At 36.3% G+C, this 24,295-nt stretch overlaps 2 protein-coding genes across 7 annotated transcripts; one reads left to right on the top strand and one right to left on the bottom strand.

The window, feature by feature from the left end:
- Window positions 1-80: 80 nt before the first annotated feature.
- On the bottom strand, window positions 81-20,982 carry LOC110849299 (mothers against decapentaplegic homolog 3). Of its 6 annotated transcripts, none has more exons than XM_022096702.2 (18): window positions 20,718-20,982; window positions 19,971-20,489; window positions 19,736-19,901; window positions 9,731-9,782; window positions 7,735-7,762; window positions 7,583-7,630; window positions 7,344-7,513; window positions 6,688-6,927; window positions 5,779-6,075; window positions 5,663-5,696; window positions 5,496-5,540; window positions 5,131-5,175; window positions 5,006-5,026; window positions 4,882-4,911; window positions 4,731-4,793; window positions 4,083-4,307; window positions 3,831-3,975; window positions 81-3,746 (listed from the first exon to the last, which is right to left on the bottom strand). In XM_022096702.2, the coding sequence occupies exons 2-18, from the start codon at window positions 20,002-20,004 to the stop codon at window positions 3,623-3,625; spliced, it is 1,767 nt and encodes a 588-aa protein (XP_021952394.1). In that variant the 5' UTR covers window positions 20,005-20,489; window positions 20,718-20,982; the 3' UTR covers window positions 81-3,622. The 6 variants fall into 6 exon arrangements, with proteins under 6 accessions (XP_021952394.1, XP_021952395.1, XP_035706745.1 ...); XM_022096703.2 differs by having other exon boundaries at window positions 5,779-6,072; XM_035850852.1 differs by lacking the exon at window positions 20,718-20,982 and adding an exon at window positions 20,559-20,583.
- Window positions 8,347-9,823, top strand: LOC110849300. The gene is made up of 4 exons (XM_022096707.2): window positions 8,347-8,422; window positions 8,497-8,718; window positions 8,802-9,460; window positions 9,544-9,823. The coding sequence occupies exons 1-4, from the start codon at window positions 8,386-8,388 to the stop codon at window positions 9,658-9,660; spliced, it is 1,035 nt and encodes a 344-aa protein (XP_021952399.2). The 5' UTR covers window positions 8,347-8,385; the 3' UTR covers window positions 9,661-9,823.
- Window positions 20,983-24,295: the final 3,313 nt, after the last annotated feature.

Below are 24,295 nucleotides of genomic sequence, written 5' to 3'. Positions count from 1 at the left end.
CGCATCATTGTCACTTATTTCACTTCAATTCATCCTGCATAGCTTATAAATAATCATGCATGACACACACAGCCATTATGTATCTATTTCTTGGCAATGATAACTTTATTCAATCTTTAGTCAATTACTTTTACAACAGCTTTTTTTCATTTTTTTTGCACTTCCTGGATATAATATTTACAATGCATTTTTAAATGCACTACACAGTAAATTATTAATAGCTTAGCTGATGAGTGGTGATGATGATATTACACTTTGTCCTAGAAAAAAAAAACTATGTGCAACTAGAAAACAAATGGAGGAGAAAAAACTAAATTTAATCTACCTTTTACTCCTACTTAATTAATTGTATAATATAATATATAACAACAAAATATGATGTACAACTTTTTACTGGATAATAATAACAAAGTTAACCCGAGACTACTTTCACCACAAATTATTGGTTGCTTGTAATATACTACGTAAAACACTATCTCTATCGTAAGAAGAACACTACTCATTTCACCAACCACTCATTTTCTTTGCAGGTTAATTTAATAAAACTTGAAAAAATCCAGTAACTTAAAGTTAACAAGTTATAACATCATTCATATATGTAGGTAAATAGTAGTAAATAGCATTCTCTCGATTTTTTATACTCTCAAACTCTCGATATATGTATGTAACTCTCATAAACATTTTCCATCCTTTTAGCATTTTCGTTTAAATGTAGCGAAACAAGTGAAGTACAACTTTCTTTTGGCAGGTTCTTATGTAACATCTAAAGCTGTGAAAAATTGAAATTTTCGTTTTTATGTATTAATTTAACCATACGTGTCAGTCACGCCAACATACATATTTAATTATATTGTTTCTGTTTTAAAAGACTGATTCAAATGTACTTTTTAATTTTGTTGGTAGTGAATTGATTACACTGTTTTAGTTTTTTTTACTTTGCAATAGACATTAAATAATTGTTGGATTTGTTCAAATCCTGTATAATACTCGCTACCAATTCATCTTTTTGTATCTTCTCTAAAAATATTGTTTAATAATTGAAAAGTGTTGAATACCAATATTTTAGCCACACACTAAACATGTTGATGCAACTGTAAACTAGAAATGTTTAATAATTTGATGCAGCAGCTTTTTGCACTATTTTTATACTTTTTTAATTAAAATTCAATTTACTGTACTTGATTATTTGAACTCCGTTGCTTCTGTAATCGTAATGTTGCTCGGTATTAATTTGTAAAGTGTAAGTAAATGTGCAACAAAGGACGTGAGAAACCTAAGGAGAAAGCAGGTGATTCTAATAACGTCAAGGCTTTGGAGAAATAAATATTTAGGTGTGTGCTGTTTTGTTAGACAAATTAAACTGCTAATTTTTGGCTACGCTAAATTTTATATCTTTTCTTCTTCTTGATTCAAAAGTATGTATCAACAAAATCGAGTGTGGTGTAACTATTTGAGTGACAGTCTCAAAATATTCCATAATAAAGATGCAATTTTTTTAGTTTAGCTAACTGCTTTCTTAAACGCCTTATATCAATCCAATTGCAATCGTAATTAGTATATTGTGATGTGTGGAACTTACTAATCTTTAAATACTGTAATTAGATTTAGAATTATTAGCAAGATAATGCTTCCTTACTTTCAAACTATGTAGGATGCTTCTTATTACATACACACCGCTCAGAATAATAGATCAGGTTGGTAGAGTGCAGGTAATAGTTTCAGACAACTTTCATTCCTTTGTCTCTCTTTCAGTAGGAGTTGATTTACATTTATATCTAAATGTCTACGCTACATGGGCGACTACTACAGGTTTTACATTTCTTTGTATCAAGAATTAAAGCTGTGGATTATATTCAAATCACTCACTCTCTCGGTTGCAGTTCACTTGTTTCTTGTAACTAGTTTATAATTAGCGACAATGATGCATCCCTTAAATAATATTACCTCAACGCTTTCTCTCTTTCTCCTCAGTAGTGAAGTTTCATCATAGGCGACAGGTACATGGTAGATACTAGAAGTCTTACAACATCAGTTAATTTCTGTTACACAAAAGATTATCAACAACTACATGTACTTACATGTTTTGAAATAAGAGTCTAAAATTACAGTAACAAAGCAATAAACTGACTTCTAGATATGAACGAGCAGGATTTAAAAACAACGGCGTTCCATCTTGTATATAATTACATACCATTAAATAGTAGAATTCATTACTCAATTATATAGAAACCTGCGTAATATGTACAATAATAGCTGTTAGAAAAAAAGTATCATTATAATAGTAATATATATATTGTATAGTGAATGATTAACAAAATTGGCAGCTGGAGTAAATGAAATCTATGGATGAAAAGTTGGAGCAAATTAATCAAGATATCAAAACACGATTTTTGATAATTTTTCTATTTACAATGACTTCGTTAATCGCCTTATTTCTTTTCCGTTCCCATAATATTCATTCCGCTATAGTCTGAAATAAGTCTCCCCTCCAACCATCCAAACTATTCCAAACTGCATGGCACAACATGCGATCAACACGTCAAGAGAATTTTTGCATCCATGTGAAAATTCTATAGGGACTATAAATGATTGTTGTAATTCTACGATACCAATCACAACGTTAGGAGGACACGACTATGTAACCCACTCAATGCTCAATATATCTTAATAATATTCCGTATAACAATTAATATGAGTAACTTAATTTAAAGTATATCATCATGACTTTCTTCTTTCATTTCTTGTTCCTATTTTCTTTCCTCTTCTTCTGTCAAACAATATAATTAACGAGTATGTGTGATGCAGGGATTCAATCCATTTAGTAACTGTGGTAGTAATATATAGTTTGGCTCAAACGATTCGTTCTTACAAAGTGTGCTTATGTACTCGACACAAAACAATGGTAATTCCAAAAACTAGCAGAGTTTCAAAATATTTAACAACATTAATTTTATGTGCACTCCTCTAATTAGTTTCATATGAACTTGACATAATAATTGTACAACTTATAAAATAGAGAACAGAGACTGATGAGACAAATGGTGAAACACCATTGTACATAAATTACTCAAGAACTGCCCAATTTACAAATGGCTAAAAATCATCTCTTTCTATCGATAAGTTTTAAGCAGAACTCATGGACAAAAGTACATGCTCATTTAAAAGTGATGCCAATCAGAATACTTTGAAAGAGAAATGTGTTCATAATAATGATTCTCAGAGACTGGTTAAAATACTTAAATATTTGTCAACGTTAAAACTAAAGCCTTTTTTAAAACACTGGGATGTTTATCATAATATAATTAGTACTAATTTATGTTGACGCAATGCGCACTGAGTTAATTTTGGTACGTTGTGATGATTTTGCCTTTCACTGTACTTTTTCAACAATTTCAGTTAGTTTGGTTTTTTTGTCATCCATGTGGCTTTGTACACATTTGTAGAACTGAGGTTTTAGTTTGTGTCAAGTTGGATAAATAATTGTTTGATTCATATAATTCTTGCAAGTTGTATGTCCCATTTTGGTATAACGATGACGATGGTGAGTGAAGACGTAGAGATTGTAACCGAGAAAAGTCAAGAATTTGGTTTACGTGGGAAAGGGACCTTTTACTACTGCTTCTTATGACATGCTGCTGCAAGGGAGTCGGGGTGATCCCATCTGAGTCAAGACTCGATCCAACCATTGCAGTGGTCCATTCAAATGAAGTTCAATCCAACAAGGGGTTGACGTCACAGTTTGTCGCCTACAAAATCAAATATCCATTACAACGAGTGTCATTTGCAGGTGCCACACATGAATTTAAGATGAAGTAGTTTCTTGCTGTTACCTATATTCTGCACCCCAACCCTTTACAAATGACATTCTAATGGTACACATCCTCGTGAGCTGAAACACAGCTTCAAATCCCTGAGATACCGATTGGGATAAAAGGGCAGCAAATTCTTGATTGTTAAAAATCTTCAAATTACATCCTATAATGAAAAGAACAAAAGTCACATTATATAAACAACTCCGCATTATCCACACTACTCCAGTAATGAGTGGCGTGTTTCGTTTTGACGTTTGTTTTAGCAAGTACCAGGGGGAATTTTGCATACGGTAGCAGGATGCCATCCGTATCGCTGGTTGCAGTTGGGAGATTGCACGAAAATGGCAGAATCACTTAAACATTCTGCAAAGACTTCTCCTCCAATGTAGTAAAGTCTCACTCCCTTCCCAATGTGCCTCCGAGTTTGCTCAACAACAACGTTCCGGTTTACATTGGAGAGCAGACCCAAACAGAACCTCTCCGAGTTGCTGGGATCTAAAATAGGAGCAACATAAAAGCAGTAAATATTAAATGCAATGTCATATAACTATTCATTCCTACTCCAGTTTTTATCCCACATTTGTAGTACAACCACATCAAACTAAGAGAAAAACATGGCACTACAATGGCCGCCATAAAATTATCGTAAAATCTTTTAGTCTGCCACTCCCCGCAAAAAAAGGAAAAGCATACTACTAAACATTTATGTTATTTCACGGCCAATTTCAGTCCAAATCAAAACGAAAATCAAGTCAAGTCAATTCGAGTCCCTCGGACGTGACATTTTGATGTGGTGGGTGTTGCTCAAAAGTATTGAGATTGAATTTGGAGAAAGTTCTGCATGGAAATCTGACTCCACATTGAGGAGTCCTGAGTCATATTATAAGTTTATATATAAATACTTCACAAAAATCTTACCAGTAAATCCATCAACTACGATTGATGGCTGGGACGCATGAAAAGTTTCGCCAACTCTTGTTCCTAATGGCACAAATTTAATGTAATTATTAATTTAAACCATAACCCTTGTATATATATTGTTTTTACTGAGTTCACTCAAAGTGCTTACCTAGTTCGTAATAGCAGATAGAGCACCAAACTGAAATATATATATTGTTAAGTAGTTTCTTTCTCGTTTTGGATTAAAGAGAAAGCACACAAAGGAACAAAGAGCTAATTAATCTTTTACTTACATGCAGGTTCGCAATACATCACTAGTAATCAAAAAAACATAGAAATACAAAATTATTTTACTTGATCTTCATTTAAACCCCGCTAGTACGTATGAGTATAATGATATGCATAATTTAAGCCGTACCTGGTTGGGCATCCATTGAAGGGCTTGGAGTGAATCGCGATAGTCCTGTTGGGCAATAATTAAGTACTCATTAGTAAAGAGTTGGTAGAACGTATGAATGTAGGGTTTGTCTGGCACCCAATAACAATTAACATAACGTGTTATATGTACAAGAAACAAACGAAACGTATATGTTTGTATTTAGATTAGTTCTGAATACTATGATTTTGTTTCCTATTCATTCTACGAAAATATTGAGGTTTTCCTCACCACAATTTTACAACGAACTTAAAACTCCAAAAATAAACGACAAAAAGCTCTTTCTTGCATCATAAAACTTAAAATTATGTATATATTTATAAAAGTCAACTAAATAAGAAAAATACCCATCAAATCTCCTTGATCCTGAGTGTCCCCTTCTTCTGACATTGCTGAAAGTAATAGAAAAACGCATCGGTCAGCACATGAGGCATTATGCACAAGAAATAACGCATTACATAATTTGTGTATAGCCGTTAAATGTTTCAGATTGTAATGAAATTTTGAGATTTACCTGATGAGTATCCAGGCGGTGGCGTTTCAGTGACCTGATGACGGAGAAAATAAGGGTTTTGAAATTATGTCATCGATCAACTTATTACGCATTATTTAGATCAACAATTTACTTACAGGAGGAAACCCATTCAAGTCAAAATTGGTAGGGAAGCTCGAATTGTCCGTGATTGTGTTCCCAAGTTCTTCCAGAGACGGAAACTCTTCCACGATACCGTTCGCGTGACCATTTGACGTAATATTTGTGGGGGAAGCTACCGAGGAGATGGATGCGGGACTTGAGGCAGCACTCGCACTGCTGGGACTTCGGTGGAGGTGATTATTATTATTGATTGAGAGGATAGGACTGTTGTTTGAGATATTTATCAGAGCTCCTCCACTCCCACCACCGACAATTTGGCTCTGGCCATTCTGCTGTGGAGGAGGAACAATACGCGGTTCAACAACAAGCACAGATTGATTTCGGTTCTGATCTACTCCTAGCAACTCAACAGGTGCCAAGTACCGACACCTCTTCTGGCCCTCGGGGGTATTACTCTCAAAATTCACTATATTCTTTATAATTATGAATCTGCTACGAGGGGGGTGCTGCTGGCCACTAATAATATTGCTATTGTCCAGTATTTCAGGGAGAGGTTCTTCCTGATGGTTCCGATTTCCCAGAGCAGAAAGAAGGAAAGGTTGTAATTTATCGAGACCGAAAGTCGCAGCAGTTGTAGAGGTGGAAGAAGAGAAAGTGGGGTTATTATCAGTAGTAGTCGTAGAAGTGGAGAAAGAGTAAATAGTGCCCAAGTTAGTAGCAGAAGTGGTAGTGGAAGTACTAGTGCAGTAGTTGTTGGTAGTCACAGTGTCAGGGTGAAAGTCAGAATGAGAGTTATTGGAGAGAGAGGAAAGAGAAAGCACAAGAGAAGAAGAAGACTCGTCCGCAGGCTCAGGTAGCAGCTCGACATTAAGCGGACAGTTTTTATTCGTCATCGCCATCATCATCAAATTGGCATTCGTAGCAGTTCGAATATTAGCATTTACCGTCGTTGTCGTCGGGGTAGTCGGTGATGGTGTCGTCGTCGTCGTCGTCGATGATGATGATATTGTTGCTGCTGGGGTTGAGTTCGAGTTGGTTGAAGTTTTAGTAGCACAAGTTGATGAACTGCTGGAGGAGGAGTTTGCATTCGCTATAAATATGAGGTTTGAATTGGAGGAAATTATGTTGTTGGAATTGGAGGAGGAGGTTGAGTTAGCGTTAGTCGTTGTCGTCGTCGTTAGTGGCTGTAGGGGAAGATTCAAAAAACAAATGGGGGCTTTCAGTCACCAGCAGATTTTCTAATGGCTTGCATTTTTAAACAAAAACAGCTACATACACCTGTTACTACATATATTTTAAAGGTTAAGTGTTGTACAAACGGTAAATGTACACGTTTATAAATACACACAGTTTGACAAGTCCTGTCCATCCATCCATCGCGAGAATGAGAATGCACATGCACGTATTGCAAACAAAATTATCAGGATTTCATGGTCGATAAGTGCCTAATGCATATGGAACAACCTTGTCCACGTGGGCAGAGTGAGATCACGTTGATTCAAGGATTTCTTTACTTTGTTTACTCATGATACCCCCAATCGACTGAATCTATACTAGCTCATCACCAACAAAGGAAAATGGATCAAGGAGGATTACTTACAGATACACTGCTGATGGACCCGATGCTGGTTAGAGTGGTGGATGACGTGCTCAGTCCTGATCCCAGAGAACCTGATCCTCTAGGGACCATGATGGGGGGAAGGACTGGGTTCTCCACTTTCTGGTAATGGTATGGATTGATACACACGTCCTCCAATTTCGCATGGAAAGCTAAGCATTTAATTAATTATTAATTTTAATGCTCCACAAATTAAACTGTAAGATAATAAAAATACTGACCGTAGACACACGTCTCAATCGATTTCAATTCGTGATGAGATTGCAAATCTGCAAAGGATTATTACATTATAATTATTGCTTATTTTATTTTTCATACTATGCAAATATTTTGATATGATAAAAAAGATATTAACAAAGTCAAATGTGAATACCTGGCCACCGCCAGAGCCGACAGTAAATCTGCAAATTATTAAATTATTAATATAACTTGTTAGCTGACAACGGTCCGTGTGGGAAAGTTGGAAGTATGGCGGCTCTCAGTCGTCGCTATTGTGCCCCATGATATGAGATGCTCGTTTGTAGGCTTTGGAGCTCACTGATCATTGATCTCACACACTCACTCACTACCTCCGCTGTGAATTAATTCTACTACCACTCTGAACGTGAATAAATTAGTACAATTAGTAATACTTAAAAGTTGGACATGGCACCCATTTTCAACAAGCTGCGAAAAAGAGTGAAAGGAGCTGAAGCTTTCGAAGTGGCCAAAATAAAAAATAAGTACGAGTGCGACATGTGCGACGAACGTTTTGTGTCGCCATATGCACTTGAAATTCATCGAAAAAGACACTTGAATAAGAAAGAATTCGTTTGTGACAAATGCAGGAAAACCTTTGTCACAGAGTGTAATCTGAAAAGTCATCAGTTGACCCACTCCGATGAGAGAAAGTTTGCGTGTGTAGTTTGTGGGGTAAAGTTTAAAAGGTTTGTCTCTCATTATTCATGTAATTTCGTATTATTGACTGTTTGATTAACATAACCATTCTTTCAATAACTTTAGAAATTCTAATGTCCTTCAGCACATGAGGCTAAAACATTCCGGATCCAGCCTGATTGAAAGTAATGATTAGCTAATATGTTTCTAATTTATAAATTACTACAATAATCGTTATCTATATTTTTGTGTTATGTAGAAACAACGATTAGGCCGAAAAACTCGTACGAAAATTTCGAAATACAGACTACTGGTGGTGACTTGGTGGCGACGTGCAGAACTTGCAGATTCGTGGCGAGTAATCAGCTGTCGGTGCAAAATCATACAAGGAGAGGACATGTCGCCATTCCCACACACGTTTACGCAGACGGTGATGGTTGCAAAATTGTTCCGAGAGCATTTCAACCTGAAGATCATTATGGTACACAAACTTTGTAAAATATATATTTAACATATATTTATATTTTCCATATATATTTAACTCGTTTTTATTGGTGTTTGCAGAGAGTAATGGCGGTTTACACAATTTAATACTCAAAGTTTGGATGAAGGACAACACGATCGGTCTGAGTGTAAGTAAAACTACTTATGGAAACGGGGTTCTTGCCGCCCAGAAAAACAAGGCTGACATGAAGAGTGCCGGGCGTAACAACACCACCATGCTGAAGAAGGCTTGCTCGTCGAGGGTCCTCCTCCCAGAAGGATTTGAGGTTATTTGTGAAGAAACAAGAGTCGTCCCCATCCACCCTTTTCAAGGAACTTTGTCCAGTTCGAACGGGAAGTGGTTAGTTCGCAACATTCTTCAAAAAGTGTGCGTGGACACGTTGATGCCCCCAGAAGCTCTCACGTATTTTGAAGAAGATCAACTCGTCATCATCATCGAAGCAGTGGAAAAGTTGAAGAACTCGTTGGTTGTTGGGGACCGTGAACTAGTCTTTATAGACGAAGTAGAAGAAGGCGATCGACCACTGGGCGACCCGATTCTCAGGGCAAAGATTGAAGAAGGGACTTCCAAAATTTGCAACTTGGAGGAAGACCTGCATCAGGCCTCGCTTCGTGAAGAAAAGTTGCTCAAAGAGAAGGAGGATGACATGAAGGAGAAGAACAAATTGCGGTCTCAGTTGGAGGATGAGAAAAAAGCTCACAATGAGACAAAACAAATGGTAAGTCAACTATCCTTCTTTTCAACTCTAAAATTAGTAATTTGTATTGTATTCGTTGTACTGTAATGAATTTGAATAATTAGTTGGTGGCGATGAAACGAGAACGAGCTTTGTTGCTGCGTGCAAATTCTGAAAAGAGGAATGCGAACCGTGTTCCCCTCTCAAACGCCACCAACTCACCGGTGAAGAGGAAGAAATGACAGAATATTTCTTGAAGTTATCATTTTTTTTTGATCAATCATTAGACAGTAAATTTTAAAAGTTGTTTACTACGTGTGGGAGGCCTTTTCGATGTGACACTTGAAGTCGACCGTCGAGAGATCTGTAAGGGAAAAAAATTACAGAAAAAATGAGCAATCAAAATCAAATCAAACTTTTAATTGGCATCCAGCACTAGCAGGACCAAACTTTTACTAAAACTAGTTTGCATCACCTCCTTTGACCGGTCTATGCATATATCTATGAGAAAATATATCCGATTTGGCAATAGTTTTATATTTTATGCTATGTTGTTCCCCAACTAATTCCCCTTAATAATTTATTTTTATGAGGAAGGTTATTGAGAAAGGTTCCGAGCAAACAAAAGTAAGTATAACGTTGGCGAAGGACATCCAAAGAAATTACATCTAATTGGTTTCTCGTCGTCTCAAGGTTGGAGAGACATTCATATCCAAAGGTTAAAGGTTGTCCTCCAAATCCTTAGAAAATTAAAGAGGAAAACATAACAAGTGATTACATTCAACTCAAGAATAAGAACGTGTGTCTGCTTTCACCGGAAGGTACTAGTGCATACATCACTAACTAACCAACTGAGAATAAGTGGATGAGCACGGCTGCTGCTGCTTTGAGGAGATCAAAACTTTGTCAATCAAAATAAAACAATGGTCCACTCTCAAGTTTGCTGCTGATTGACACTGATGATTCTTTACCACCACATAAATTTCCACAGCGTCAAACTTCAACTCAACCAATTGTTTAACCAACTTTCTCCAAGATGATGGAAACGACGTGTACTCATGTATATTATACACTTCAGCAAGATCTGCTTATTTTATGAGCAGCCAATGAACCGTATCGCTAAACTTGCATATTTATACATGCATATTTGCAAAATGTAAGTACCACGCTGATGGAATGAGTCGTATTATTACGAGAGTTCTCCTCTGCTTTCTCATCTATTTTTTTCGCAGCCTCCATATTTCTGCCAAATACAGTAACGAATAGTCATTAAGCGCTGATTTACAGCTTTGTAAATCGCGTCCAAATACAAAACTGCAGACTCCGTTTTCCATGCCCAATACGTGTGCACGTATATCTTTTTGAGGGGAAAGCATTATTACCGTCTGCATCATGTCTCAATTTCTCCTCTGCATACACAGATAGCATCATTTGGGTAGCAAGTCAGCCTTTAATGTTCGCGAAAATCACACGTTTAAATTGATTTTTTAATCAATTGACGAAATTAACTCGTATTCGTCAGAGAGAAAACGAGACATACGTCGTCAACTAACCGCTCATGTGGAAGGCTTCTCCTTCACCTTTCAATAAACGCCAATTATTTTCTAAATATGAAAACCAAGTATTTTTAGCGCCTCCATCCATAGGCGTTACAGAAACCGTCTAAAATCTAGGAACCGTCGATCCATTTCAAAGCATATAGAACCTCCTCTTCGTTTGTTTAGTGTTTTGATAAAACAAGGCAAAACAGAGAGGAGTACACCCAAATTCACCCAATACAGTACTTAAATTCGCACTGCAGACTCTATAGGATTCTCATAAATAGCATGAAACGAACCAACTTTTTTTGTTACATTCAACTCATAATCATTCTCTTGCTTTTGTTATTTTTAGACAAACAAACCAAGGAGTTAGAGCATAAAAACTCTTCTTCTTCTTCTTCTTCTGAGAAATAAACTAGCATTGAAATGAATCGTAATACTCACTGGTGTTGTAACAAGAGGTAACGCAATCCCTTCATGCGCCAGACTACCAAGAAAACAACAAACTGATGGCGATGGGACATTTTTTTTACATTTTCTTCCATTTTATCAAGAAGATATTTTGCTGAAGATGCGGCAAGTAGCAGATTGAAGAAGAAGGAAATATACACAACTAATAAGAGAGAGAGAGCGGGTTGTGGAATTGCTGACCATATTTTGCGAGACAGCGACAAAAACCGGAACCATCATGAGTAGAAATATGTAAAGGATTACACAACATGTTTTTTAGACATGCATGTGTGTGTATGAGATTTTTAATACATTTCGTATTCCAAGTTGTGCTTTAAAGTACTAAATTCACAGCGTCCTCGAGACTGAGGACGCTTTCACTTTAATCTTTCATCTCAACTTTTTCTCATTCCTTTTAAATGAACGAGTAGGGTTTTGGACGCCGTTAGTTTCACACACTCCAACAATTCCCGTCGTGACATGTCAAGTTGTGTTTCCACATCTCTCCGATACAGCCACACCAACAAACCACCCAACAAATCCAGACATATGCATAATGTGGAGAAGAAGGAAGGAAGAAAAGAGCGGAGGATGTTGTTTTCGCTTCTTATTTACGATCAACAGATCGATCCCATTTACTCACTCACTCCGTCACTTACTTACTTACGAGGAGGAGGAGGTTTCGTGCTTTACTTTGCATACTTGAACTGGTCTCCTTTTCAAACAAAATTGTCCCGTCAACTGGAGGAGTGAATATGTACTCATGTAAATACATAATAGACATGTAGACATAATTATAAATTGGAAGTGGGCGTAGAGAGTGGAGACAATTTAGTTGCTTCCTAATTACATTCCTTTGATCATCATCCTAATAATAAGGTACGAATTGGGAAATAAATCAAAGAGACGCCGAGATGACAGTTGACAACGATGGGAATCATGACATGATCATGATTATGCATGATGATGACTATTATGCCAATCTATGAAACGAAATATGGACCTGAAGAAGTGAAAACGAGTCCAACTTAAGATTTCCAAGCGGAGCACATTATTCAATTGAGCTTCAGTGAGATTACTAATTTGTATTTCCCCAAAGAAAGCAAATAAGTAAAAGGAATCCTTATCAATCAGCAGAATAAAAGGATCAGTATCATCTTCATCTATGTATAACTCTAATTGTATGTACGTATCAACTTTCTTCCATAAAGTTATAATGAGAATCATTCGAGTCTACTTCAAAGTAAGAAAATAACGAGACTTGTTCATGTAATATTGACTGACTCAAATTGGCATGTTTTCCTAGCAAAATCATTCGAATTATGTATTAGAACGTACATACATAACCTTACAATTTGCGGACTATTGGATAACTACCTACATAAAATTCTATAGACATACTTTGGCAACAACATCATTTGTCCAAACTTTTTTTTATTCGCTTAATCTCCTCGTGATTGAACATTTTACAGACGTAATTCTTCATGTTTTCATCCCCTGTCAATACTGTTTGTTATTTTATTCCAAGAAATTGTCGAATCTGATACATATCTAAGATTGATCGGATTTATGATGGAAGGAAACCCAACCAGCTTCGACTCTCTTGCTGCTCCACTTTCAAAGTGAAAACTGAATCGTATGTAACAGAACAATCATCATCATCGAGATTGCGAGCAATACATACGCTGCCATAAGCTCGAGATCCAACATCTGCCATGTCCAGTCCAGCGAGCGAGGCAGTGTTGGGAATAAAATTTAATCCCACATCACACAAAAAAATCACATCTCAATTCAATTTTACTTTGCAGACGGTATATGTAAGCAAACCGGCCTTGAATTTCATTTCATCCGCTCATGTCCTTCTACCAACAAGCGTTTCGATTAGTTTGCGTAGCTACTGCTGCGGAAGGTCTCGGCTGCCTGGGGAGATTAATCCCCAACCAGAAGAGAAAGCACATACCTTCGAATAACCACACGAATGGAATGCACACAACAAAGTGAACCAAGTATGTATGTACGTGTAATGCATAAAACCAGCTTTATTATTAAGCATTATGAAATGAGTGTGTGTTTCGATCGGTCTTGTCATTTTCAGATTTTATTTCTAAAACAGGAGGCTTTCGGAAATTATCATCTCTCTGTCTGCTCTTTCCCCATCAGACGAAAATCCTAACTGACATTAATTCATGTCCTTCGACATGCAGCCAACAGGATTAGCCCACCAAAGTGCAGTTATTATCTCTTCTGTGCAAAACTGTATGTGGGCAGGTGTGCAATAATACACAAGTAAGTGCATGCATATGTACATAGCTGTAAGAGTTGTTCATCAAGTTTGTCTCTCCTCCATTCCATCCATCCAACTGAATAAAATGCGCGAGACGATAAGCTAAAACATCCAAAAGTCCAGTAACCTCACATATCAGACTAACTCTCAACAGTTCACAAACACCGCGGCAGCAACATGCCATCATCATATCAAATTCTTGGTCCTTCCTTCAAACAACACAATGACAGATCAACAAGTCATGTACATAAAACAAAATATGACGCGTGGACATTTATTTGCATGATACGAGGTGAAGTTGACTGGATGGTTGACATAGTTTGTTATTTGATCATTCAAACCTTTACTCTCGGCTTTTCGCAACCCATCCACCTCCGCAGCAATAACTTTAAATCCATGAAAGGTTTAAATTCTACTGGATTTTCTGAACAACAACCTTTCCCCATCCATCCACGTAACACAATTGGTGCTGACATTGCTGACGCATTGCTCTCTCTCTTTCTCGCTCCTCCGGATGGATGGGGAAAGGAAGAGTGTATAGAAAATAGGAATAAGGAATGGCACATATTGATCAAATTCTGCAACTTTACTTTACTTACTCCTCACTGGTGACTGATACCCATTACGTCAATTTGACTTGCTTACAGAGAAAGTACGCCTATAAACTCAGGTTTGTAGATACATAATATCCAGCTTTCTCCATTACGTAACTACATATCTATATTCTCAATATGACGAATTGACGACTGAGAATAACAACAATTTTGATTGGAGAAAGTTTAATGGTTTGTTTTATAATAACAGTTTTATGGGCGTATATCCACCGCCATTTTCGGTAGTATTACCTGTTGAGACTACGCCGTAAATTAAATTTGTATAAACTACTCCTTAACTATGGTCTAGTTGTCGACATACAAGTACACACGGGGTTATTGTTATAAATACCAACAAAGTTGTGTACATACGCACATGCCATCATGCATATTGGATCATTGTCATCGCCCGAGTGTCCAAGCCACAATAACAATGCTCCATTATTCATCGTCAGATGACCGTAATTGGCCCGCTGTCAATCAATTTCGCACACACCAGTGGACGACTTGGGTCATAATTAAATGAACGTCGGAATGCTGGTTACATATGTGGTTTGGAAACCAATGAACTAATAATGATGTCTCTATTCCTTTGCTTCCAAAAATGCAAAACAAGGTTGAGTTTGTCGTCTCGTGATACATAAATAAATATGTAATTATAGGTACAAGCGGTGAGTATCAAATGTCAAAACATCACTCAAGAACTTGACAAATCCATACTGTTTTATATTCCGTTTGATTACAAAGTACTTTCTCCGCCATCTCGTGCACCAGACAAAATTAATTTTAGTGTAATAACTAATAAGCAGAACTTTGATTCTCACAACCTTTTAGACAGCTACTTTTTGCATATAAAAATGAAAACTTTGAGAAAGGTATTTTTATTTGCAATTTATTTCGCTTTATGTATGACTGGCGAGAATTAGCACTGCTTTTTGACATTTGGAATATTAATCGAATTAAAATTTATACATGTAAGCAAAGTTTTCAAGAATTTAATTGAATTAAACAAGTCTCGTCATCATCTCCGCTCAGATTTTGCAATATTGTGAAACATCTGTGCAAAATTTTGAGACTTTCAAGAACAGGAACTTTTGCATCATTGTACAAGTTTTTAGACATCTAATTTCAATTTCTAAACTTTGTTAGTGTAACTCAAAGTTGCTGTACAATGGAAAGATACGATTATTAGAAATATGCTTTAAACTGCTGGACATTTACACAACTAGTTAATAAATAAATAATGAACCAACTTGCTAGCTCGTAATTTGCAATTTCCATAAGTTTCATAAGCCAGACCAGACTCCTCGTAAATTGCAATCACTGTTTGTTCTGGTATGATTTGCAAAATATTTTCAAATAAAATATCATTCATTCCTCCTATATTTTGTGAATGATTATATGTACGTATAATATCCCTACCTTGTCAATAACAAGTACCACAGAAGTTGCTAATTATGTTGTTGTCTGTCTTACATAAATAATTAAGAAATTCGCACAGCTTATTATTATTATGCCATCTTTCTTTCCATCTCGACCCGAGTACGTAATAAGGGTTTGAAATCAGAAGTAGCCAACCGCGCAGTTTAATGATAAGACAGGAAGCTGAGTAGCAAAAACAAGGAAAATACAAAGTAATTCGCAAACTATTTTGACGCCACCTCGTCTACCTTGCTCCTCTCACTCCCAGGTGGTACATATGTATGTATAAGTAAACGAGCTGAAATGATATGATACACAGCCACCAACTTCACCTCCTCATTTCAGTTCAACGTTGTGATTGTTCTTTTAATGAATTCATCAAGTTTAAGTGCAACTTTTTAATTCTTCTTCTACGCAGAATGAGACCAGCTGGCCTGTTAAAACGTGCTTTTACCAACAAACACAACACCACCCTCACAAACTTGCCATGAAACTGACAAAACTACTTAAAACAAGCCAAGAGTTATTATAAAGTGGTACGTAATGTATGAGTGCGAGACGAGAAGAACACAACAGGACAGTAACACAAAAAGACATAAAATCTTGCCCGAGGAGGAAGCAATATGCAAATGAAATGAAATTTAACCTCAAAAACTGCACCAAATAATATCCCTCCCAATGTAGAATTTAAATATAATCTCATGCTCCTCACTTTAAATAATGCTGCACATTCCAACATAATATCCTGTTTTTAAATATTGAATGCTACTACTCATACATATCTTCGTCAAGGACAAATGCATGTGATGTAGACCTTTTACTATGGCAAGTACACAAGCTTGAACTTTTCCCACTGGCAAAAAACCCTGTGTGACTGACTCCAACTCATAAAATATTGACAAAGTCATGAATGAATGAGAAACTTAAGTGGTAGTCGTCGTTCGTACACTAGTAGTTTAGAAGGAATTGTTTATCCGGAGAGTCTATGTAGATGGACATGTGTATAGCAAAGAAAAGGAAAAAAAAACATGGCATAATCATAACTTCCACTTCATTTCATTTAATAGCAATTTTATTTTTCAACAGACAGTTTATGACTTTGTCTCTGTCTTTCCTGGAGGAGTTGGCACTGTTCAAGAAACGCAACGGGGAAAGCTGATGAGTGTCGTTTTGGATTGCATTTTTTATAAACAAGGTCCCAAAAAATGGGAAATCTTAGTGAGGCAGTGCAATCACAACTAAAATTAGATTGGAGAATTTTTGCATCACCGCTCTCGGTACCATTTTACACTGGAAGCATTAATCACTTACGATTAGAATACTTGGCCCCCTCAAAGGTGATTTTAGAAATACAGAATATACAAATATATGAAATAATAGATTTGCAATTTTGTAGGTCAAAATTGTTAATCCATTATATTTGATCTCAGTTAATTTAGCACACTTCTCGTCCACTAAATATGTCTATGTACGTCATGTGTATTATGAAAATGCCCTGAATTCTCAAATTAACATTTAAGAATTCATGCGGATGCAAAGAAAATTCCAGCAAAAATAGAGCGGTGATGCAAAAATTCTGCAATCTAATTTTTGGTTGTGATTGCACTGCCTCACTAAGATTTTCCATTTTTTGGGACCTTGTTTATTTAAAACTTGTAATTGGTTGTCAACGACATTATTGCACTACACCACCGCCATTACATTTACATCAGAATAATTTGAATAGATTTTTAGTTTTCAAAATTGAATATCGTCCTCATTTTTTAACCGATTTCGGTCAACTTGGTCTTAAAATGTTCAGAACGAGTTGATGTAACCTTTTTGCAATTGCTTAGGATTGTGTGATGTTCCAAAATGGAATAATGGATAGAAACGTGCCTACGAGTGAAAATTTTTGCACATTTTGGGGCATAACTCGGGTAAAAATCAAAAATTCGCTAAGTCGACTTGCACATCGTTTCTAAATTCCGTAACAATGATCTGGCCCCAATTTTCACCGAAATCGGTTCAGAAATGGTCGAGAAATAGAATTATTTCACTTTTTTTGGATGGGGTAAATGCATACTTAGTAAATTTTTTTCGTTATTAGGTATTTGCCTCACTAAGAAAAAGGGATGTTATTAAAGCTCGACAAGGACGACTCCATACATTTGCACATTTTCTCACACTTTTAGATTCGTACCCGAAAGTTTTTACCTTTGACATTAGAGCAATTGTATGGAAAATTATTTTTAAATGAACTTTATTTTCTTTCGAGTCATTGAATAAATTAATAAGTCTGGTGTGTATGTATGAAGTATGAATGATGCAAAAATATAAAAATTGCAACAAACAATAAAACATTCCATATCGCAAGAACAGAACCAAACCAAGTTATTGGATAACTTGGTTTTAGGTAGTACAAACAACGCACAAAATCCGGGTTTCGAATTTCAACATACTAAAATTTCCAAACACAACAGTCTCATATTTCATTTTCCTTTTCAACCCCTTTAACCTAAATGCCAATGCGAATAGCAACTCGACATCATTTTTAGCCTCGATTTTAAAATGCGCATTATATTCATTTTACATTCCCTGGGTCAGTTTTGTTATCAGATCGTCGTTGGGAGGGGAGAGGAGGAGGGGCTCGAAATCGATTATTTACTTGGAGTTAGAAGAAAACAAAATCATAACCGTTTAATTTATCTTTACCCTTTAAAATTTGAAACCAAATCAAATTAACTCTGCCAGTTCGCTCGTCAGGTCATGTTCACCATAATTGGAAAAAATGTAAAAACATTATGCATCATTTATTCCGTTTACTTGTTCAATGTTGGAAAAGGTTAGCCTCCACGAAAAACAAAATATGAACGCCCATAATAACTCCAGCCAGGAGAAAATATAAAATTGCGAATTATATCTTTAAACAAGACGAGTGACCAGTACCATTAAAGTTTCGTATGCTTTTCAGTTTCGCAATAAAATCCATAATTGTTCATTTTTTAGCTCAAAGCACGTGCATTGCTGCCTAATTCTCTGTGTGTAACTGTGTAGATCATCCTCCAGCCATGCAATGCATACACCACTCCAAATTTAATCAACACTTTACTTACACTTTATAGTTGCGTTTATTACGTGACGCAACTTGTAAGGTTGAACGACCCGTTAATTGTTAACTTAGTTGCTAGTTACTCTCCGGCGGCTGGATGAGATGAACAGTAACATTCATAACTATATAAATTGGCTAATAAGCCATCTTTTAGCAGCAGCCGTAGTTTAAAACTTTACAATAAAGAATAACTCTATAACTTTGCCTTATTAGTTTCTTTAAAAAATCTCGTCAAATTAGGGGATCTCCTAAAATGAGACGATTATAGGCTTTTGGAAATGCTTGGGACTAAAATAATCTCGTTCTCATATTAATGCCGAATTCATTTCATGTTCGTGGGATGAGAATTTGTATATCATGAAATGATACATGATTCCATGTCTCTGGCATTTATCAACCTGCTCCCAGTCCCATTACTTGCATGTAAAAGCTCGGTTGGATCGGAGATGATGTGACTTTGACACTAAACAACAAGTCATCATGTTATAGTTATGGTGGTGAATAAGTGATGGTTATGGTTAACAAAGTACTAACAGTAGTATGTGTGTGTGTGTGTAATATTATATATAGTAGTGCTGATAGCATCACTCCCGGTTAAGCTATAAATGCAGTTAATCTTAATCGTCTTATTTAATAATTACTGACACGCTAATGAAAAATAATTATAGTAATAGCAGAGTAATGGGTGGGTGCTTAATGCATAGTACATGATATGGTTGGGTCACCGTTGCGCGTTGTTGACTAACTGAAGACGTATTTTTTTGAGATAACCCTTCTACATAGCTGAGCAACAGAAGAAAGACATTGTAATAATAATAACGCTTTCTTTGATGATCTCATTATTATTTCGCTAACTTGTAAACAGCTCTAAATATGTGATTCACTTACCAATAGGTATGAAAATGCTGAATAAAATAATTTAAAATGCTCACTGACCTTGCAATCGTGATACATTTCGTCCCAGGACTTTGGGTGCTGATAGCTTTCTCCAATTCTTCCAACCCTCCAGACTTTTTCAGTTTTTTGACCAGACTTTTGACCGCTTTTTCACTCCATTTCTCCTCCCCTTCTCCCTTCTTCCATCCCAGTAGGCGTTTCACAACTGTATATACAATAAATTTCAATCCCCATACAATTTAACAAAATTCAAGAATAAAAATAAAACTCATACCTGGTGAATGATTGAATGGGAGGATTGACGTCATTCTTCAATTAAAATTACTATACTCTCTTTGTCACCAAAACATAAAATCAGTTCAGTCTCGATATTATGTATTAATTAGTCGTGAACAAATCCACGGACGTTGAACGGAATTGAATCGATGTTAACTGATTATTATTATTAATTAAAATTCAAGTCGGTGGTTTTTAAAAACTCCACAATTAAAACAACATTTAAATCTGTACAGTCTTCGATCAGACAGCTGCTTCAGAGATTTTCACTCGGGAACAAAGAAAGGCAGATGGTCTGGCCACCAACCAGACCAGAAACCAAGTCTCAATGTCAAGGATCACGAGAAGTCGGAGAATTCTTCTTCGACGAGGTCATTTTTCTGCTGGGTGTCATGATATTGACGATTTTCAGTTGCAAATTAATTTATCCCAGACACAACAAAAACAAAAACTGCGGAACTCTCAAGACGAAGAAAAGGTCACGAAGTCGCGAAGACTGTCTTTCTTTCCACCGAATCTGCAACAAACAAATAATTTTGTCAACTTTTAATTCATGGAAAGCAAAAAAGAAAAAATATTTATTTACAAATTTAAACTTCCACCAAGAAATGCAACCCTTCCCACACTTTCTAAAAAAAATCTACCCTTTGTGTTTCAATTCACCCAGTTTATTTTACTTTTACAAACAACCAAATCGAAATACAACCTTGACAAAGTACAATTTGCAAATTGGCGTTGAACTTACTCTTGCAATTTTCAACAGCAGCAGGAGAAAGGAACAACAAGACTACAGTATCATCAGAGAGGAGCAAAAGTTAAATCCTTGAAAGGGAATCTTCTTGAGTCTGATGCTGGTGTGCATAAAACAAAGCTTGGTTTTACTATCAATTCCCAATTTATTATTTTTTGCACCAAGTAAAGTAAGACCCACACCACCACCACTGTTCGCACAACAGCAGCATCACCAAGAACTAGAAAGTCAGTTCGAGAGATGAGGGTTTGCTAAAAAGTAGAATCAGAGTTATATAAAGAAGTTGATCATTCAGACAAACTGTCCCCCGTGACGCCATCTAGTACACGTTTTACGCCCCTTTTCGCCAACAAATCTGGTAGCATACAACAGTAGTAGTAGGGTAATATTCGCAATGTTGCAAAAAAACTGGATTCATACATGCTTGTGTACACATTATAATTATCACTTTGTGCAAAAATGGTTTTGAGGTTTCAAATTATTGCACTTGAAAAGAACAAGAAAAGTAAGGTTACAGATTTTTTGAAGCAAGTCCATTCAAGTGAAACTACTACTCCCATTATTACCAGATTTGAAGTGGACATGAAATTATGAAATATTGCTACAAATCTACTGCATTCAATTTATGTAAGAGGAGGTCATTTATCTCGCCCATTTTTATTTGTTTCTGTTAATTATAATTATTTAAAATGTCGTGAATGAATACACGTCAAAATGGAATTGAAAAGGTTGCATAATATTTCATTTCATATTTAAATATTTAATATCCAGTCAGCTCAGCTTTTCTTTCTTTCATTATGCACCACTTGCCTCAAGTGAGGTCTTTCTTCTTCTTGGTCCAAAAGTCTCATTAAAACTTGTGGAGGACCCACCTCAAATTATTTTTCGTGGGACGTAGTCAACTTAATGATTGATGTTTCATGGTATCGTATTACAGCGTACTAATAAAAATTGGAACCGGTAATACTAATGATAATAATAATAACAATACAAGTGCATAACGTGCCCAGGGTGAAGATTCCAATCCAGAATTCATGTTTTAAGCAATAAATTAATGGTTTTTAAAGCAATTATGTTGAGAAAAAATCTCACTTTTGGAACAGAAAGTGAAACACAAACTGTAATTAATTCCTCATTTTTTCCACTTATCCTGAAGAAGTAACCCTTCTCTTTGGATTGGATATTAGGAGAAGAAACTGTCAGATGCAGACGGGCAAGTAATTTTATTAGCAGACTTATATACATAGCATATTTTACTCCTTTCCGTTACTTACTGTTGCAGGTATAGGCTATGCAAATTATTATGCATATATTCTTCAACTTAACAGCATGCAGGTCCAATCAACCTGCTTGCACGTAGTCATCCAAATAATATTAATTTAAAGATAATTTGCAGATTGCAAAAATAATTTGAAATTAGATTTCCAGCCATGTCTTGACAATTGACAGTGCAAGATTCAAACTCGGAATTGAATGGGCGTACATACAAGTAGACAGAAACTCATTATTGCAAAAGCATGCAGGCAGGCTCAAATTCGTTGTCGTCTCATTTCACAAGTTTCCCAAAACTTTTATGACTTATTTTGACGGGGCTCTAAATTGACTTTCTGTAATGGGACTTCTTTCTCCTATTTCGTGCAATAATAAAAGTTGTTTAAAATCCAATAATCATTGTTATCCTCAAAGTAGAAAAAAATATAAATCGAGTCTCGCATTCTTATTTTCCACGACTTTTGGCTGATCACTTGCATACAAGAATTTTACAGGTAGATCTTCTTTCGCCATTATGTTTTTTCTTACACCTGGAGGAGTTAGTTAAGCAAAGAAACTGTAATGATCAATTCTGCTGCGTCTCCACCATCTTTCATTTTCTCAATCACATCTCATTTGTATGCACATTCGCAACAGGAGCTACACAGCTCAGTCAGTGAAAGGTGAACCCCAACCTCTAGACCTCTACGTAAACTTGATCTGATCCCAAATGTCTGAACCCTGTCTGGCAAACATCTGCGAGATCATCCGCAAATTATGCATTGTGTAACGATAATTGTCCACATTATTTTGTTTTGATCTCTCTCTTTTTGATGGACACGACATGTTGATTCGATAAAAAAAACGGTGATGCCCATTTACATATTGGGGAAATCTTATATATACGTAATTTACATATTCCCAAGGTATAATTTTTCATGAACAAATATGTTTTCGACCCATTTCATCTCTCTCTCAAAAAGGTGTTGTTGTTCCACGGGTGCAGTTATGTATTGGCAATTTTGCTACTTTGAATAAGTTTTAACGTTCCGTGGTGGTGCCAGTACTACGGCTTCATTTCATATTCGCATTTATTATTCGGTGTGGTATTTCTTGCTGGCTGTTTAAAATATGTGCAAGTACACATTGCACAAATATCTTCATATGTAACTGCCAGTGAACTTATATTATCCAATTCAAATCTCTTGCACCACCACCAACCAGCCAACATTTGCTCAAGGTGTTTCATTTCTCTCTTACTTACCGTTTGCTAGGATTTTAGCATATTGCACATAGCATAAAGAAAATGATTTTATTGCATCCCCTACACCACCATCATAACCAAAATGAGTGAGATGAGCTGGGAAGAAGAAACGACGCCAACAAAAACCGAACCAACTTCACCGTCTCGTTTTATGGTGTCAGTGTCATATAGACACACACGTGGTATGACGTAATGCAATGCAGAATGCAGCAACCTCGGTCTTTAATAACTTTATTGGCTAGGGTTAAGGTTTTGTTTCTTGTCAAGCTCCTTTTTCTTCTTCCTATGTTAACCGTCCTGCTCGATATTATTACTCATGCACGCTCGTTATTAGCCGTACACGAAGTTTCAATTAGGACAATGGACGACGAGGAGAAGACAATAATAAAAATCGGTTTGGCAGCAGAAATATGTATGCATCAGCAAGTAACAAAACGAGTACATTTTTCTAGACCCCGGCTTCTTGCACAATATGAATATAAAACGAACACACTAAAGCACTCTGATGATCCAAGTGTATAAAGTCATAATTTGGATTTGGACATCATACAAGCATTATTATCGTCTTTGTGCATCATCGTTCGTTCCTTCTCGTCGTCGTCGGGGAGGAAATGTCAACGTGGGATGAAAGTCATCGACACTTCTTGGCCACCAACAACGTGCTAATATGTACGTACAGCTTCTCAGTTTTTGCATGTATCCATCAGATCAGAGTAATAAGTAACCTTGCACAGGACGGTTTGGCATTGAGGAGTATCTGTACTTGCGGTACGCAAACTATTAGCGTGGTGAGGAGGAGACGATTATTAGCTTGCAAAAAACTGCACAGTTTATCTCTCTCTCACTCCAACCTTCGTTTAATGTCCATGTTGCAGAAAATTGCAAAGCGCTCCCTACTTTCACCATGAATGCACTTTTCGTAATCGATAATACTCAAGTCTTGCACAATTTGATGATCATGCATGCATACGTATTTGTACTCCACATCACGGGTTGTTTCATATTGTGTGCAGAAAAAAGGTAGCAGACGAGGAATGGGGTACATATTATTTACGAA

This window comes from Folsomia candida, unplaced genomic scaffold (genome assembly GCF_002217175.1).
Source record: "Folsomia candida strain VU population unplaced genomic scaffold, ASM221717v1 Fcan01_Sc004, whole genome shotgun sequence".
Taxonomy (NCBI): domain Eukaryota; kingdom Metazoa; phylum Arthropoda; class Collembola; order Entomobryomorpha; family Isotomidae; genus Folsomia; species Folsomia candida.
This window is presented reverse-complemented; position numbering and strand designations above follow the sequence as displayed.

Excerpts from the sequence above, each read along its gene's own strand:
- LOC110849300 (XM_022096707.2), top strand. The coding sequence starts at position 8,386 with ATGAGGCTAAAACATTCCGGATCCAGCCTGATTGAAA. Across the intron at positions 8,423-8,496 it reads CGGATCCAGCCTGATTGAAA|AAACAACGATTAGGCCGAAA; the intron begins GTAATGATTAGC and ends TGTGTTATGTAG. Across the intron at positions 8,719-8,801 it reads TCAACCTGAAGATCATTATG|AGAGTAATGGCGGTTTACAC; the intron begins GTACACAAACTT and ends TGGTGTTTGCAG.
- LOC110849299 (XM_022096702.2), bottom strand. The coding sequence starts at position 20,004 with ATGACGTCAATCCTCCCATTCAATCATTCACCAG. Across the intron at positions 19,902-19,970 it reads CCCATTCAATCATTCACCAG|TTGTGAAACGCCTACTGGGA; the intron begins GTATGAGTTTTA and ends TTGTATATACAG. Across the intron at positions 5,176-5,495 it reads GGATCAAGGAGATTTGATGG|GACTATCGCGATTCACTCCA; the intron begins GTATTTTTCTTA and ends ATTGCCCAACAG.